The 18,119-nt window shown below is 39.7% G+C and overlaps 1 protein-coding gene and 1 non-coding gene across 2 annotated transcripts; one reads left to right on the top strand and one right to left on the bottom strand.

Annotated features, from left to right (window-relative positions):
- Positions 1–3,588: 3,588 nt before the first annotated feature.
- On the top strand, positions 3,589–4,571 carry LOC147925252 (uncharacterized). The gene is made up of 3 exons (XM_087492542.1): positions 3,589–3,876; positions 3,955–4,176; positions 4,260–4,571. The coding sequence occupies exons 1-3, from the start codon at positions 3,655–3,657 to the stop codon at positions 4,569–4,571; spliced, it is 756 nt and encodes a 251-aa protein (XP_087348668.1). The 5' UTR covers positions 3,589–3,654.
- A 5,313-nt stretch (positions 4,572–9,884) lies between these two features.
- Positions 9,885–9,991, bottom strand: LOC147925253 (small nucleolar RNA R71). The gene has a single exon (XR_015585538.1). It is a non-coding gene; the product is annotated as a small nucleolar RNA R71 (small nucleolar RNA).
- Positions 9,992–18,119: the final 8,128 nt, after the last annotated feature.

Consider the following 18,119-nt stretch of genomic DNA (forward strand, 5'->3'; position numbering starts at 1 on the left):
CATTGAAAACAAAAAAATAATAAAAAAATTACAAATATATATATATATATATCAATTGACCCCGGTAAAAAAATATTTTTGGAACTGCCACTACTCCTTAATTTCTCTCTAGAGGCTGACACATCATCTGTAAGAATTACGAATAAGTGAGTATGAGAAGGAAAGAGAAAGAGGTAGAATGATTAGGAGAGAGAGAGAGAGAGAGAGAGAGAGAGAGAGAGAGACGGCTAGGTTAGCATAGAAGAGAATGAGAGATTCTCATTCCTTGAATAATAATGACCTAGTTACAAACTATTTATAGGGACACGATGAAGTTTATATAAGGAAACTACTAGAATGTACATTTGTAACGTAAGAAGAACGCGTTCTTATAAGATAAGGAGAACGCATTATTATAACATAAGGAGAACGTGTTCTTGGTGTGTTCATGTTCACATCATCATTATGTAAAATTCTGAAGCTGACACCTCATTTAAATACTTAACCAATCAAATTAAAATAACTAATACAACTAACTTTTATTTATGCTTACCTGTCAACATTATGAAGTATTTACGGTCCAAGAAAAAAAAAAGTTGAACCCTATAGAAGTGGTGACGATGATTGAACGATTAACTTGTTTATTTTTTTACTTTATGAAACAACCCGATCTTCTTTTTAGTAATAATAATAAAATAATGAAATACCCTATAATATTTAATTATAACAAGAACAATAAACCAAAAACAAATCAACATGCACAGCTTAAACATATAAATCAACTCCAAATTATCATAAATAAATTATCAACCAAAACCAACAAAAGCCAGCAACCTAACATGCTTATAAACCAGGTTCCAACATAATAAATAACAAGTCTTCACCACGTTCAAGAACATTCCTACGCCCCCCTTTGTCCTGCACTCAACAATAAAAGACGTTTTTATCCTTACAAACCCTAAACCTTCAAAACCTTATAAATACTCATTTAAGCCCTAGGGTTTAGAGTGTGCACAAATTGGAGCAGCCAAGAGATCACGTCCAGAGGAGCAGCCGACGACCAGAGCCTTCTCTCGTTTCTCTCTTTAAATCTTTGAACTTCACCAACTCTTTTCTATTATATTTTCTTTGTTCTTTGTTTCTAAAGGAAGAAAAGATTCTATACTTTGTTTTATAATCATTGAAGTAATATTTAAAACTTTTTTCTCTCTTTATTCTTTTATGTTTATGAGTTTATTAAACCTTGCTTTGATGATTCCCTTAAACATGCTAGAATAGTTTTCTAGTGGATTTAAAGGGATAATCAAAAGGGGGCAGAGATGATCTTAGTTTAGGTGGCAATTTTTAGGATTTGTTATATTTAAATTCTGTTTATTCTATACTTTAATTATAAGTCTTTACTTAATGCTTTAAGCTAGCCTCATGAACTAACTAAGATCTAAAGTGTGTGTGCGTCTCCACAAACCACTTACCTATGGAACTTCATGGATTAGGATCAAACCTGTTTGAAATGCTTTGATCTATGCGTCGTTTCCTGCGACAGTTGAGTAACGGAGTATAGGGATATTAGACGGTTAGCTTGTGATCTATAAGTTAATAGTTCATTCGTGTTTTGTATTCCGATTCTTAGATAAACAAACTAACCCTAAACTTTCCTAGATAGATAGATCATCAATCCTCTGCGATTTCCCTTGATGCCCAACGCTTGTCTCATTTATTTTACTTGCTTTTTATTTACGTTTATTGTTTACTACGACCGTGACAACCAAAACCCCATTTTTATTGAGTCCTAGCCTTACATCCCTTTCAACGGAACCATTCTCTCTCTGTGGGATCGATCGTTAAATACTACTACCGATTAGTTGTGCACTTGTAGCCGTCGAGTGGTCTTTTTAAGGTAAAAGATTTTGAAGCGAAAAATCACACGCATCACCAACCGTTAACTGTCCAATCCCTCTGGTGGAAAGCTATCCCTTGAGGTCACGGAGTATCCAACAAAATCTAGTTTGGATCAGGTAATAGACGAGACCACGATTCCATTCTCAATCTCCGCTCCTCCTAATTCACTCCTTAGAAAAAACATTCCTCTAAACTGCAGATATCTCCTAGAATATTGACTCAAATCCAATTCCATTAATGAAGAGACTAGATAAACGGCTTAGGTATAATTCCACCAAATTTCATTACCTTTGGGTATAATTTGCTCTGTCGAAATCCTTTCCTCCCAAACCTTTACAATTCTGTATTTTTCCCTAATCTCCTTCACACCATGCCAAGCTTCTCTCTCGCTCTCTCTTTGCTTTACTCATAGCCTAAACATGAAATCATAAACAACATCAGCAAGGAGAAGGGTCTTCGAGACTTATACAAACAAATAAGGGCTTTTTGTTTATTTAGACCAAATTAAGATTTAATTAAACCATAAATTAATTAAAACCACTCTCTTGGTTTACTCTACACATCACAATTCTATCCTCGGAACATAGGTGTTACAATTTCTCCAACTAACATAGATTCATCCTCGAATCTGAAAACACCTCAGCCCATCTGCAAACGACTTCAACCACCTTCGCAATGGTTGACACCACAACCTAACCCCACTAATCAGCCCAATTCTGCCCCCCCTTCCGCTAGCACAATCCTGACCCACCCGGTCAAGACCAAAGGGGAAATCCGAGATTGAACCCCCACCAATCTTTGAGATCCGCATCTAGTTAATATGCTTATCTCCATGTCTTTGACACTTTTTCCCCCAACTCATCTACTCTTAGGTTGGAACCTTCGAGCCAAACCAATCTCACTCTCAGACCCCCTGTTTTCGAGCCATATCGATCTCACTCTCAGACCACCGTCTCAGAGCCATACTGTCTCACCCTCGGGTCATCACCCATGAGATATTGGACCAAGAGAACCCCCATATTCTCTATCACCCTCAGGACCGCAGTCTCTCGAGCTATCGGTATTTAGGGAACCCCCCCCCCCCCCCACATCCTCGAAAGAACCCCCATCTCCTCTGCAACCCTCAGGACCGTAGTCCCTCGAGCTACCGGTATCTAAGGAACCCCATGTTCCCTAAGGAGAACCCTCATATGCTCATGATTTGTTCAGGACCCCCCCCCCCCCCCCCCCCCCCCCTGCCCCTAAGCATTTCCTCAACCAAGTTAACTTTCCATGATCCGTGTACAACATCATAATGTCCTACACTTTAAAAAATAGACAAGTCGAAATTCCATCAAAAATCCCTATCTTAAAATCTCAAAAATTCATTCCTAACACATCCACTTTCATGGATTAGTAGGTTTGTTGTTTTTGTCGATTAGTTGTTGATTAGATTAGTAGGTTTGTTGTTGATTATAATTTAACTTTCGATTTGTTTGTGTTTTAAGGTTTGGTAAGGACAAGGGTCAGATTACCCAAAAGTTTACAAAAGTGTTTACAAACAAGTTTGATGGGCCATATTACAGTTGGAGTTGTGTTCCAAATCAAAGAAGAGAAAGATACTTCTTGGAATTCGCGGTAAACTTCTACTCCTTCCAATTTGATTTCTTTATTTATTGTTTTTTTTTGGAATGGTTGATCACTAACACTAGTCTTCTTTTGTAGAAAACACACACCTGGGATCCCTCACTAACCGGTGTGGTTCAAGAAAAGTTCTATACCACTTGTAAAAACCGTATGAAAGACATGGTTTCCAAGGCAGCAGCTCAGCGAGATCAAGCAAAACCGAGTTGGATTGAGAAAACTCTTTGGAAAGAAATGTGTGACTTTTGGAACACAGAAGAAGCCATGACAAAGAGTGCAACCACTTCAGCAGCTAGAATGTCTGACCGTAATGATCTTGGCCCTCACAAGCATGTATCAGGGCTGAAGTCTTACTTACAAATCGAACAAGAGATGGTGACTTATCCTTTTCAATGTTTAATAAGTTACATCAGATGGTTCATTATATAACCTTTTCATTGTCTAACTTTTCAGGAAGTTGAATTGGGAAGACCGCCAACTATTCCTGAAGTTTTCGTCATGACTCATACCAAAAAAGATGGGACTTTTGTTCATAAGAAGGCGCAAGCAGTTCATGAGGCATATAAGAAAAAAAGGGAAGCTAAGTTGGCTGCTCTGGACAATGACGAGTCTTCTGATGGTACATCACGTCGATCGGAGCTATCTCATGAGGAGGATGATGAGCTCTTTCTTCAGGTAATGTTGCATTTTTCTAATATGCTATTAAGTTTTTCATTGGTAAGTAATGATGTTAACTTTTTCTCTGTTTTGTTATGCAGTCTACTTTCATAAGCGATAGAGGAACATACTTTGGAGTTGGAAGCCTAGGGATTTTCATCAACGACAAGCGGAAGTTCCCTGGAAGCTCTTCTTCTTTCAAAAGCCTGCAACAACAGCTTGAAGAAGCTAACCGCAAAATAGAGCAACAAGCAGCTCTACAAGCAGAGCATGAAGCTGAGGCCTCCCGGGTTGTAGCTGAGCAACAAGCAGAGATCAAACGCTTGGTGAGCTTCCTCAAGACTAACCCAAACTATGTTGCCTTCCTCGAGTCTGAAACGAATAACGCTGACCCTGCTGATGTTCAAAGTTAGGTGGTTCCTTCACTATCCCTCCTTCCCTCATGACCTTAACATTTGTAATGTTTGTACTTAAACATTTGGAATTTGTGTTTGGATGTTTATTTTAGAACTTATGTATGTTGAGATTTTTTTGTTTAATTTCATGTTTGTTAAGTTATAGTTATAGTTTTCATAATCTGTTTTGGTATTACAAAATCAAATAATTCAATTTGACCGGATTTACAAGAAAAAAACCTGATAAATCGATAATTAAACAGTCACGAAAACGTACACGGATCAGTAACCAAAATAGTCACAAATGAGTAATCAATTCAGTCACTAAAGCGTTGCAACTTAGTTGTCATTTTAGCGACTATTTCGCGAGGGAACAACGACCAAAACTATCAGTCGCCAATTCATAGCTATTTGTCGACGATTGAGCGACTGATTATTTTAGCGACGCTCTGTTTAGCGACTACGGTTTTCAGTCGCCAAACAGTCGTTACTAAGTATTTGCGACTGTTTAGTGATTGTTTTTGTAGTCGGCAATTCCATGTTTTCTTGTAGTGTCGGTACCTCTTCAAACATTAGCTAATAACACTAGACGACTAATAACACACAAAAAAACTTATCTTGGAATCTCACTGAAGGCTCGAAGAGCATGATACTATGGCTCCATACTATCACTTAAACCTCAACCTCTTACTTCCTTGCTAGAGGACTAGCAAAAGATAACTTTGGGGGTGTTGATAACTCTCTATTTAATACTTGCTTAGGCATCTTTTTAGTCAAGTTTTGCATTGTTAAGAGTCTGTTGTTAGTGTTTTTAGGTCCTTAACCTTAGATATTTGGATTTAGGTGTTTTAGGGTGTTGCATTGCTGAATTATTGCATTTTGGATAAAAACAGGTACTTTAGAGCATAAAAATAGCAAAAAGAAGGATTGACAAGTTGTAGCTATCACAAGGAAGGATCTGGTTTCATTTATAGGGTTTACAAAAAAGGATCTGAAGCATCAAGAAGAAAAAAGGAGGCACCTGACCATACCACCCAATCATTGCCACATAGAATATGTTCGAGTTCATGAAGAGACCCTCAAATATCGCCTCGAATGAAGATTTTAATGAGTATTTCACCGAAGTTATAGGAAATCGAATCCTTTCTAATGGTGGTGATTTCACGCCAATCGGATGTGTGGTGAAAGAGTTCTTTCTATTTAAGTGAGCGTATATACATCCAGATCGAAGAATGGAACCACCCGAGCATTAATCCGATCATGCACCCGAAATGGAGCTCGAGAACCTGCTCGTGTAGATGCTTCGGGTACCCGCTGACGCGGCTAGGTCAACTTGTTTCCTTATAAATATCCCCTCTTAACCATATTTTCGGGAGAGGAGAGGCGAGAGCCGTTTTTACACTTTTCTTTGAGCAAATTTTCCAGTTTTTTTATTCTTTCAACTTGAATTCTGTTTACATTTTGCTATTACTTCTATTTAATAAAACATTTAATTCCTTTTCATCTTTACGATTATGCAATTTTTATTTATTTCTGGGTTTATGTTCTTTGCCATGAGATCTGAGTAGTGAATCAAAGTTTCTAGGGATGGGATAGGCTAGTATGTATTCTTAATCGGTTAGGATGTTTTAGCTTGATTTATTTGATGAAAAATCCCTTATGGATTAGTGTTCTTGAAGCTAGTTTCAGACTGAGAGGTTGAGATTAGATTCTAGGCATTTCCGCCCAAGAGGTGTTTGATGAAATGTCTAAATTAGCTAATGCTAGAGATTTACTCAATTAGCCTAAGAGATTAGATGAATAAGGAGTTTATTGACAATGGCGAATTGGATTTTAATGCTTGCTTAGTCATGTTTATCCAACGAGAGTTAGGTAAGAGAGTGATTAGGGATGATTGTTTCTACCACGAGAGTGGACTAGCAAGGTTTAGAGATTCATTGTCTAGGGAATAGATCGCTTAAGGGTTATAAAAATTCTAGGTTGATTAGGAATAATTGTGAACCAGTTACCCCATCCTTAGAAGCTTTTGCATCTTGATTATTTACTATTTTTATATCAACCCGACCACCAACCCGATCTGGTACTCGATCACCTGAATCGTGTGGTACTTCAAATTGTTCTTGATTTTTTTTTCTGTTTGCTTATTCTTTTGCTCACTTTAGGTTGATAGATAAAACTCCCATTATTGTTTGGCTTAACTTGCTTGTTTCTGATTGAATCCTAACTGTTAGCATAACAACCATTTGGATTGATAACCCTATGTACTACAACTGCATAGGGAATTGATACCCAGGGAGAAAATCATGTTATCAGCCACCTATGTCACCAAAGTCAACTTATCTTTTCGATCAAGGGCCTTGAGACAACTCCATAGTTAAGTGTGTTTGAGCTGGAGTAGTCTCAGGATAAGTGATCTTACAGGAATTGATTGTCGGAACTGTGCAAGGGAGGACAAAACACAGGGAAAGATCATGTGGTGATTTGTAGGGACGATAAACAAGTCTTTAAAACCTCCCGGACGTAGCAAACGACCCGTCGGATATGGATGGGCTCACTTTCCTAGTGAGAGGACGTGAGGTCCATTAAGGAAGGTATGCCCATGGACTAGGATTGGACATGGGGCCCGCTAAGAGGTGGCGGTCGAGGCATTACAAGTGGTATCAGAGCCAAACCCAGACACGTATGGAGTCAAGTGGGCTCACACCATCGGGTGTTGACAGTCTTAGTGTGCAACGAGGACGTTGCGATCTGTTAGTGGGAGTGAATTCTGACATCCCAATTTCAGAGACTTGCGGAGAGGTTTAAAGAATTGATTTGGCCACATATGTCACCAGAGTGTACTTATCTTGTCGGTCAAGGGTCCTGAGAGAACTCCAGAGTTAAGCGTTCTTTAGCTCAAGTAGTCTGAGGATGGGTGACCTTCTACGAAGTTGATATGTGTATATTTTACACTCTTTCATCATGCATTTCTCATTCATTATGTTCTCTTAACTCATTGTTTTGCATTGTTTTCAGTCTCTTTTGCATAATATGCATATTTAGGTAGTCTTTGCATTGGTTTTGCATGCATCTTGCATATTGGAGTTATTTCAGGTGTTTTAGGAAATATCCAAACCATCAAAAGCAAACAGGGAGCAGGAGAGCAGTCCAGCGACCCAACCTTCCACGTCTTTGATCGAGTCGATTGAAGATTTTACGTTGGGATTCAGCTGTTGAAGTCTTCATTAAAGTTGTAGAGAATCGAGTCATATTTCCAATGCCGTTAATTTCAAGCCAATTGGAGGCGTGGTTCAAAAGTTATCACCATTTTAGTGGATGCATGTATGTTCTAAATTCTGACTCGACCTGCACGCAAAGGAGAGCTCCCACTCGATCGAACATGTTAGCAGCGACTCGACCAAGACGTCTCAGGAGGGCTCCTGAGCACCCTCAAGACGCGACTCGATCATCAGCTCTCAGACGACACATCTCAAGCTGCCACTCGATCAACGATCTCAAGCCACCATTCGATCAAACTTCCTACACTCCGACTCGATCGACACTCTCACGATGCGACTCGATCGATGCTCTTAAACTCACGTCCTGGTTTTGTTATGAAGACGCGTCCGAGAAGGGTTCCTGAACTGACGTTCTGTATTGTCGTTTTATGTTTTAGGGATTTCCATGTTTTATTATAAATACGTTTTGTTAAGTTTTTACTCAGACATCCCGATTTTCCTTAAGGTTTACTAGCCACCTAAAACGTTCTCTGATCTTGTAATCCAGATAGCTTTGATTTTATAGAGTTTTTGCATTAGATTTCTTATACAAAGTTGTTCACCTCATTTTTATCTATCTCATGATGCTTGATTCAATGCTTTCCGAGATTGTATCTTTGATGATGATTTCTGGATCTGAGTAGTGTTAGAATTCTTGAGGATGGGATAGATTAGGTGGAGGATCTTAGTATGTAGGGTGTTTAAGTTTAGATTCGAATATTCCCTTCTGGACTAGAGTTAGAAATACTAGTTTGTCTCTGATCAATTGGAACTAGGTCTTAGACATTTCCGCATCCAAAAGGTGTTTGATGAAATGTCTGACCAACTAGTGCCAGAGACTTGCATTCCTAGCCTAAGAGATTAGTTGTCTAGGGTTTTCGTTGACGTGAATGAACTGGTTCGTCATGCCTGCTCGACCATGTTTCTCTAGCGAGAGCTAGGTTTGGAAGTGTTCGAGTTTGAGTAGCTTCTAGCAAGAGATAGGATTAGCTAAGTTATGATGTTCATTGTATAGGGATAGTTTGCTTGTGGCATGTTAAACACTTTGTAGACTAGGAGACTCCGCCGACATCAATTACTCCCATCCTTAGGACTTCTATCTTTTTGATTGATATTGCATTTATGTTCTTGCTATCTAGTTCATGTTTAAAATCGTTTTATGCTTTTATTCATTCAGTTTCGCTTCTTGTCATTTATGTTCATTTCTAATCTTGTAGTTCATTTCCGTTTTGCATTTTTATCATTCTAGGATTGTTAGACATAAACACACTCTTCGAATTTTCTTGACCTATGATATCTTGATTGCATCTTGATTGCTAGCAACATCCCATTTGGATTGGCACCTTAAGTACTACAACTACATAAGGTTAATTGAACCTGCTAGGACATACAAAAATCCTAGTATCAATTTGGCGCTGTTGCCATTTGGGATTATCTTTGCTACATTTAAGATTTCAAGTTTTGCAAGATTAAGTTCTGATACACTTGTCATTCTGAGTACTAACTTGTTTCGGTTGTCTGCTTGTTTGTTTTGCATCTCAGGAACCTGTTGATTGCAACCTTGCATGCACACCAGATCAAGAGGACATCAAAATCTCCTTCCTGCTATCGACGACATCAGTCGGTTACAAAGACCAAGACATGCTCGTCATCTCACTGATCATCCCACACCAGTCATTATGGAACAACCGAATGGACCAAATCCGAGACCGCGAAACATTGGTGCTGGGGATGCACCGAACATTCATACTCAACGTGCTGGAATCGTTCCACCCGTCGTGCAGAACAACAAATTCGAGATCAAAAGTGGTCTGATCTCCATTATCGAAGAAAACTAGTTTCACGATTTGCCTATGGAGGATCCACTCGACCACTTGGATGCATTCGACCGTCTGTGCAGTCTCACCAAGATCAACGGTGTGAGTGAGGATGGTTTCAAGTTGCGACTCTTCCCATTCTCCCTGGGAGACAAAGCTCACTAATGGGAGAAAAACCTCCCAAGGGATCCATCAACACTTGGGATGACTGCAAGAAAGCCTTCTTGGCCAAGTTTTTCTCCAACTCTAGAACGACACGTCTCAGGAATGACATCTCCAGTTTCACTCAGAAGAACTCAGAATCATTGTGCGAAGCCTAGGAGCGTTTCAAGAGTTACCATAGCCAATGTCCCCATCACGGATTCAGCAATGAGTCATTGCTGAGCACTCTCTACCGTGGTGTGCTACCAAAGATACATATGCTGCTTGACACTGCTTCACACGGAAACTTCCTGAACAAAGACGTCAATGATGGTTGGCAACTACAATGAAGACTACGACCGCACAGTTAGAGGCGACGCTGGTTCTGAGGAGAAGTACAAGAGGGACCTCAAGAACGTCAATGAAAAGCTTGACCGTCTCTTGCTCAATCAACAGAAGATCGTCCACTTCGTATCTGAGGGTGAACATTTTCACGTCCAAAATGGGGAGGGTGAGCAGTTTGAGGAGATCCGCTACGTCCATAATCAAGGTGGATACAACAAGGGTTACAACCCCTATCAGACAAACCCCAATTTATCTTACCAGAGCACCAACGTTGTAAATCCACAGGATCAGGTGTACCCTCCTCAACAGCAACAACAAGGTCAACAAAAAACTTTTGTGCCTTACAATCAGGGATTCGTCCCTAAACAACAGTTTCAGCAAGGTTACCAAGCTCCCTCAGGAACACCACCAGGATTTCGCCCCTAACCGGTTCCGCCCACTCCAGCTCCTGATCAAGAAATGAAGCAAATGATGCAACAACTTCTTCAGGGTCAAGCTAGCGGGTCTATGGATACTGCCAAGAAGTTTGTTGAGCTTAGTCAGAGAATGGAGTGTTCATACAATGATCTTAATGTCAAGTTTGAAGCTCTTAACTCCAAGATGAAGTATATGGAAGGCAAGACTGTTTCTACTTCTACCCCAACACCTGGCCAACTACCTGGAAAAGCAGTTCAAAACCCCAAGGATTATGCTATTATCCATGCCATCACCACCCAAGCTGTAGATGTACGGCTCACTGAGGACAATGAGAGTTTAGCTGGGGAGGATTTTCTTCAAGATGAAGTTCAAATAGAGGATCCCGTCGAGGTGCTCAAGGATCCAATTGAGTCAGCCAAGCAATCTGATCCTTAAGCTACTAAAGAACCCGCTGCTCCCAAGGATAAACCTGTGAGATTCATTCCTCCACCATACAAGCCACCTCTACCATTTCCAGTGAGGTTTAAGAAGCAGCTTACTGAGAAGTATAAAGCTCTGTTCGAAAAACAAGTCAAGGAGATTGAGTTGAGGATGCCGTTGTTGGATGCATTTGCACTAGTTCCTCATTACCAGAAATTCCTCAAAGACTTGGTGATGGAGAGATCAAAGGAAGTTCAAGGCATGGTGTTACTAAGCCATGAGTGCAATGCCATCATTCAAAGGGAGGATTTAACCCAGAAAGAAGACTTTGTACAAGACAGCAAACAGCTTGGTGTGTCACTAGATGAGACACACAATCACCTGGATCATGTAACTTCTAGTGTAGACCCTCGTATAGCATCTGGACATGCTGAAGAACGAGTTGTAACCGGGAGAAGAACAACTCTAACCAGTGCACCACCCTTTTTATCCTCTTTGCCAATCCCTGGAATATACAGAAGGGAGTTAGTATAGAAGTACAAAGCTGAGTTTGATCAACAATTGGAAGAACTGGAACTCCATATGTCATTACCTACAGTCTCATGTCATATACCTTCATCCCCTAAGTCCCTTTGGGAATCCATTATCCAAAGAATCAAGGAAAAGGAGGAAGTAGCTAAGACAGCTCATGAAAATGTTAGAGAAGACGAGGAGACAATCATGTTGAGTCACCAACGTAATGAAGTGGAGATGATTGTCCCTAAAAAGCTTGAAGACCCTGGGTCTTTTACTCTACCTTGTACTATAAGTCCATTGTATTTCAGTAACAGCCTATGTGACCTTGGTGTTTTGGTCAGTCTCATGCCACTCTCTGTAGCTCAGAGACTAGGATTCAACAAATACAAGTCAAGCAACCTCTGCTTAATATTAGCTGATATGACTACTAGACTGCCTCATGGTCTACTAGAGAACCTGCCCATCAAAATGGGACAAGCTGAGATTCTTACTGACTTTATGGTAATGGAAATGGATCAAGAGCCTAAGGATCCACTAATTCTGGGAAGACCTTTTTTAGCTACAGCTGGAGCAGTCATTGATGTCAAAAAAGGGATGATTGATCTCAATCTGGGTAAGAACTTCAAGATGAAGTTTGATATCAAGGATGCTAAGAAGAAGTCAACTATTGATGGGCAGACCTTTGTGATTGAAGAGAAAGATCATAAAGCTGGGTTTGACATCTTTAAGGGTATGAATGAGGCAGAAACAGGAGTTTGGGTAACCAAAGAAAAAACTCGAAGGAGCACTCGACCGTGTTCCAACTCGAGTGCAGTTGTTGCTCTCCCTAAGAGTCATGACCTGCTTCCTAAACTTCACCAACCACAAGAGACAAGTCCTCCCGCGCTTGACAGTTTGTCTGCACTCCAAACTACCAAGATTCTAGGGGATTCAGTGAGAGAGTTAACAGCTATGGTGAATGAGATGAGTGGGCAAATCAAGAAGCTCCAAGGTACAATAAGAAGTTCTCCTCCAAGGAAATTAAGGCAGAGGTTTGGGATAATGAAGAAGAGCAGTTCATTTGTTGTCGAACCTGGACAGAATGTTAAAGAGTATCTGGCTAGACAAGACATACCAGAGGGGAGCTCATCACCTCTCTATGAACCTCCCAAAGCATAAGGAGTATGCAAAGTCAAGCTCAGAGACTTTAAACAAGCTCAGTTGGGAGGAAGTCCCGAAGGTATCTCTGTAAATACAATTTAGGATCTTGTGTTTTTAATTTTTGTTTTTCGTTTTTTGTTGTTCAGGAATCCATAGAAGGGAGTATGGCCAACTAAAGTGGAAAAAGAAAAAAAAATACAAATAGCAGAGTGTTGGGTTTTGCAGACATGGAATCAAGCAATGGAAGAGGAGCTCTCGTGGAGCTCTTGCCGACGAGTCGACCAAGCCGTGATGCAACGAAGTTCTGACTCGATCCGGTGTTGAAGACTCCCACTCGATCGACGATGAACCGGAGCTGCTCCCGGAACCAACCATCACTCCACTCGATCGACGACGAACCGGAGCTGCTCCCGGAACCAACCATCACTCCACTCGATCGACATCTCACAGAGCTGCTACCTGGAGCATCCTCATCCCGACGAAGCTCCGACTCGACCCAACGTCTTGGTAGTTTGGAGTTCACCTTCGCAAAAACTGAATTTCTCACCTGACTCGATCCGCTGTCCCAAACACTGACTCTTTCTTCTACTACTGAGGTACTCCTACGTTTCCTTTGTATATATAATCTCATCCTTGCATTTGTTTCTATTATGATTCTCAAATCCTACTTCAAAATTTTCTAACACAGGAGACTGTGTAATTTAAGTTTGGGGGAGGGTTTGAGATGATGTATCTGATGATGTTTTCTGTGATTCTTATTTCAAATTTTTGCATCATATCATGTTTGAGTCTATTTGCATAGAAAAACCAAAAAAAAATGAATTTCCACAAAAAAAAAAAGAGTGTTCATGTAGTTTGCATTTGCATATTAAGATTGAGTCTAGTGTTATTCATATAGGGCTGTTGCATTTAGCATAGGGGTTGATGATGATTGTAATCTTGTTACCAAGCTGAATTCAATAGAATAGGATCAAGGCCCTTGTTATTAGTTCTTTGATGCATGTTGATTGAACTTGAAATGTAAGACTAAACGAGGCTTTGAATTCTCGAAATTGCATTCTAGTCTTGATTGAAGCATGTTTTGAATTGACATCATTCCCTATCTATATGAACCTAATCCTAACTTGCAATTAACCTGTTATGCCTTGAAGTTGAACCCATGGATACTATATACATACTTGGATTATCTTTCTCCTTTTTACCACCCTTGTTAATCCAAGTAACTGGTTCCCATCTTTGGAACAATTTCCCGCACCCTTAACCAACCGTTCTTTCAAGCCAATTGTATTCTTGAGTGTGAGGCCTTTTCCGAGTTGAGCTTGTTAGAAAGTGTTAGGTTTTAGCCAACCAGAGTAAGATTCTGTGTAGTTCTAGTTCGCATTTTCTGGACTAGTAGGACTAGGTGAGAACTCAATTTTGGGTTTTGAGATTGGATTTGTACTGAAAAGAGAAAGAGTAAAAGAGAAAGAAAAAAGGGTAAAGAGTCTTTAAGAGGGGAATGTGTTTTCAAATTTTACAAGTTTAGTAACGGATGTGGGTTGTGCAATGTAAAAGTGTTATTGGTTCTGGGCATAGAAAGAAAAATTTAGATAAAGAAGAGAAAGCAAAACGCTTAAGAAGTCTAGAGTTCTAAGAAGATAAGAAAGAGAACCATAGTGATAAAAAAGTTTCCCATCCGCTAGATTGATATAAAGTAACCTCCTCCTAAGACTAAGTAAAAAGAATGAGAGAATGGCTTTAAAAAGAGAGATCGATGAAGGGTAGAGATAGAACCAACTTCTGCGTTAGAAAGCTAGAGCTAAGTTTCTTTGAGACCTTTGGGTAGACGGGACACTGCTCTTGTATGTATCAGTTGGTTTCAACCTTTAGCCTTCTCTTAAGCTCAGCTCATTTTCGCGAGAGAACCCTGTTCTACATTGTTAAAACCACTTGCAAAGGAGACCATTTTTTGTCTCTCCCCTTTCACCGCAGCCAAATGAGTTTGATGACATTGCATAGTTTGATTCATGGTTCTTTGTTAATGAATGTTAAAGGGAATGATAGAAATGATAGCATGTGTAGATTAAGGCTCAGAGTCTTTTCAGGTTGTGATGAGCTTGTCTAAAGTTTTTTAAAATAGAGTTCCTTCACCATGCATCATAGAACTAAAAACAAGCACCTTAATTCTAACTACTCTATTCAGAAAGCTTTAGGTTCTGAGACCCCATCTTCGAACCTCTGTTCTATACTTTGTTCTTGATCGTTTGCTTGAGGGCAAGCAAAGATTAAGTTTGGGGGAGTTGATATGTGTATATTTTACACTCTTTCATCATGCATTTCTCATTCATTATGTTCTCTTAACTCATTGTTTTGCATTGTTTTCAGTCTCTTTTGCATAATATGCATATTTAGGTAGTCTTTGCATTGGTTTTGCATGCATCTTGCATATTGGAGTTATTTCAGGTGTTTTAGGAAATATCCAAACCATCAAAAGCAAACAGGGAGCAGGAGAGCAGTCTAGCGACCCAACCTTCCACGTCTTTGATCGAGTCGATTGAAGATTTTAATTTGGGATTCAGATTTTGACGTCTTCATCAAAGTTGTAGAGAATCGAGTCATATTTCCAATGTCGTTGATTTCAAGCCAATCGGAGGCGTGGTTCAAACGTTATCACCGTTTTAGTGGATGCACGTACGTTCTAAATTCCGACTCGACCTGCACGCAAAGGAGAGCTCCCACTCGATCGAACATGTTAGCAGCAACTCGACCAAGACTTCTCAGGAGGGCTCCTGAGCACCCTCAAGACGCGACTCGATCATCAGCTCTCAGACGACACGTCTCAAGCTGCCACTCGATCAACGATCTCAAGCCACCATTCGATCAAACTTCCTAGACTCCGACTCGATCGACACTCTCACGATGCGACTCGATCGATGCTCTTAAACCGACGTCCTCGTTTTGTTCTGAAGACGCGTCCGAGAAGGGTTCCTGAACCGACGTTCTGTATTGTCGTTTTATGTTTTAGGGATATCCATGTTTTACTATAAATACGTTTTGTTAAGTTTTTACTCAGACATCTCGATTTTCCTTAAGGTTTACTAGCCACCTAAAATGTTCTCTGATCTTGTAATCCAGATAGCTTTGATTTTATAGAGTTTTTGCATTGGATTTCTTAAACAAAGTTGTTCACCTCATTTTTATCTATCTTATGATGCTTGATTCAATGCTTTCCGAGATTGTATCTTTGATGATGATTTCTGGATCTGAGTAGTGTTAGAATTCTTGAGGATGGGATAGATTAGGTGGAGGATCTTAGTATGTAGGGTGTTTAAGTTTAGATTCGTATATTCCCTTCTGGACTAGAGTTAGAAATACTAGTTTCTCTCTGATCAATTGGAACTAGGTCTTAGACATTTCCGCACCCAAAAGGTGTTTGATGAAATGTCTGACCAACTAGTGCCAGAGACTTGCATTCCTAGCCTAAGAGATTAGTTGTCTAGGGTGTTCGTTGACGTGAATGAACTGGTTCATCATGCCTGATCAACCATGTTTCTCTAGCGAGAGCTAGGTTTGGAAGTGTTCGAGTTTGAGTAGCTTCTACCAAGAGATTGGATTAGCTAAGTTATGATGTTCATTGTCTAGGGATAGTTTGCTTGTGGCATGTTAAACACTCTGTAGACTAAGAGACTCCGCCGACATCAATTACTCCCATCCTTAGGACTTCTATCTTTTTGATTGATATTGCATTTATGTTCTTGCTATCTAGTTCATGTTTAAAATCATTTTATGCTTTTACTCATTCAGTTTCGCTTCTTGTCATGCATGTTCGTTTCTAATCTTGTAGTTCATTTCCGTTTTGCATTTTTATCATTCTAGGATTGTTAGACATAAACACACTCTTCGAATTTGCTTGACTTGTGATATCTTGATTGCATCTTGATTGCTAGCAACATCCCATTTGGATTGACACCTTAAGTACTACAACTACGTAAGGTTAATTGAACCTGCTAGGACATACAAAAATCCTAGTATCAGAAGTGATTGTCTGAACTGTGCAAGTGAGGGCAAAACACAGGGAAGGATCACGTGGTGATTTGTAGGGACGGTAAACATGTCTTTAAAACCTCCTGGACTTAGCAAACCGACCGTTAGACGTGGATGGACTCACAGGCCTAGTGGGAGGACGTAAAGCCCATTAAGGAAAGTGGGCCCATAGACTGAAAATGGATATGGGCCCCACTGAAAGGCGGCGGTCGGGGCGTTATAATAATTCAACATATTAAATTCCTTAAACCTCTCATACACCGTCCAATAAACCGTCCTAGAACTGTAAAGACTTTGATACATAAATAAAACAACCTGACTCAATTTTTAATTAATAATAATAAATGGAGAGACTAGATAAAAGGCTTAGGTATAACTCCACCAAATTGCAACCAAAGGTCCAGAACAATAAACCAACTTAACTCCAATTCCTTCAATAGAGAGACTAGACAAAAGGCTTAGGTATAACTCCACCAAATTGCATTACCTTTGGGTACGATTTGCTATGAACCCTTTCCTCCCAAACCCTGACGATTTTGCTTTCTCCCCAATCTCCTTCTCACCACACCAAACTTCTCTCTCACACTCTCTCTCTCTTTGCTTTACTCACAGCCAAAACACGAAGTCAAAAACAATATCAGCAAGAAGAAGGGGCGTCGAGACTTATAAAAACAAATTAGTACTTTCAGTCTCTTGGTTTACTTTATACATCATGATTCTATTCTCAGAGATATGTTGTTTTTTTGCTTCGTATCGAATTGGCTGTTTCCCAAGATTATTGTTTTGTATTGATACGTTGTTGGGCTCCATCATCAAAGCCCTAATTTCTCGGTGACATGGTTCCTAAATATGACAACTTCGTCAAGCTCTTCCTCTGAATTGGTTTGGACGAGCGTACCGCTCGTGGAGAACAAAAGCAAGCCCACCTATGATTTGTCTCCCCTTATCCACTAGGCCAGTTCTCAATTTCATTAAGTTGATCGAGTTTCAGATGTAACTTCACAATTCTGTATTTTTGATGATTCTGGATTCCTTACGCTTGTCAGAATTTGATATCTCAACCAATCGTCTTGTGTGTAGGCTGGTGTCACTGATGGATGCGACCGAACTATCAAGAATCTACTGTACTCGGTGAGATATATATTCAGATTTTGATTGTTCTAAGATCCTAATTTGGACAAAGTATATAGATGTTAAAAAGAACATTCCAAATAGGATGATCAAACTTATTGATGTTTAACAGGATCTTATTAAGTACGCTAAACCAGATGAGAATGTGGAGATATGGAGATGAGAGAGAACCAACTGTTGCAAAAGTTGTTTAGACCATATTCAATGGTTTTCCCTATTTTTTCCTCTATAATAGAGATGAGTTTTGCTCTAATGGTTTTCTCTATTTTTTCCTCTAAAAAAAATATTCTAAATAGATTCTTTTTCTATTTTACAATTAACACCTTTTATTTATAAAAATTGTAAACTAACTCATTTTA

This window comes from Camelina sativa, chromosome 16 (assembly GCF_030686135.1).
Source record: "Camelina sativa cultivar CO46 ecotype springtype chromosome 16, ASM3068613v1".
NCBI classification, from domain to species: domain Eukaryota; kingdom Viridiplantae; phylum Streptophyta; class Magnoliopsida; order Brassicales; family Brassicaceae; genus Camelina; species Camelina sativa.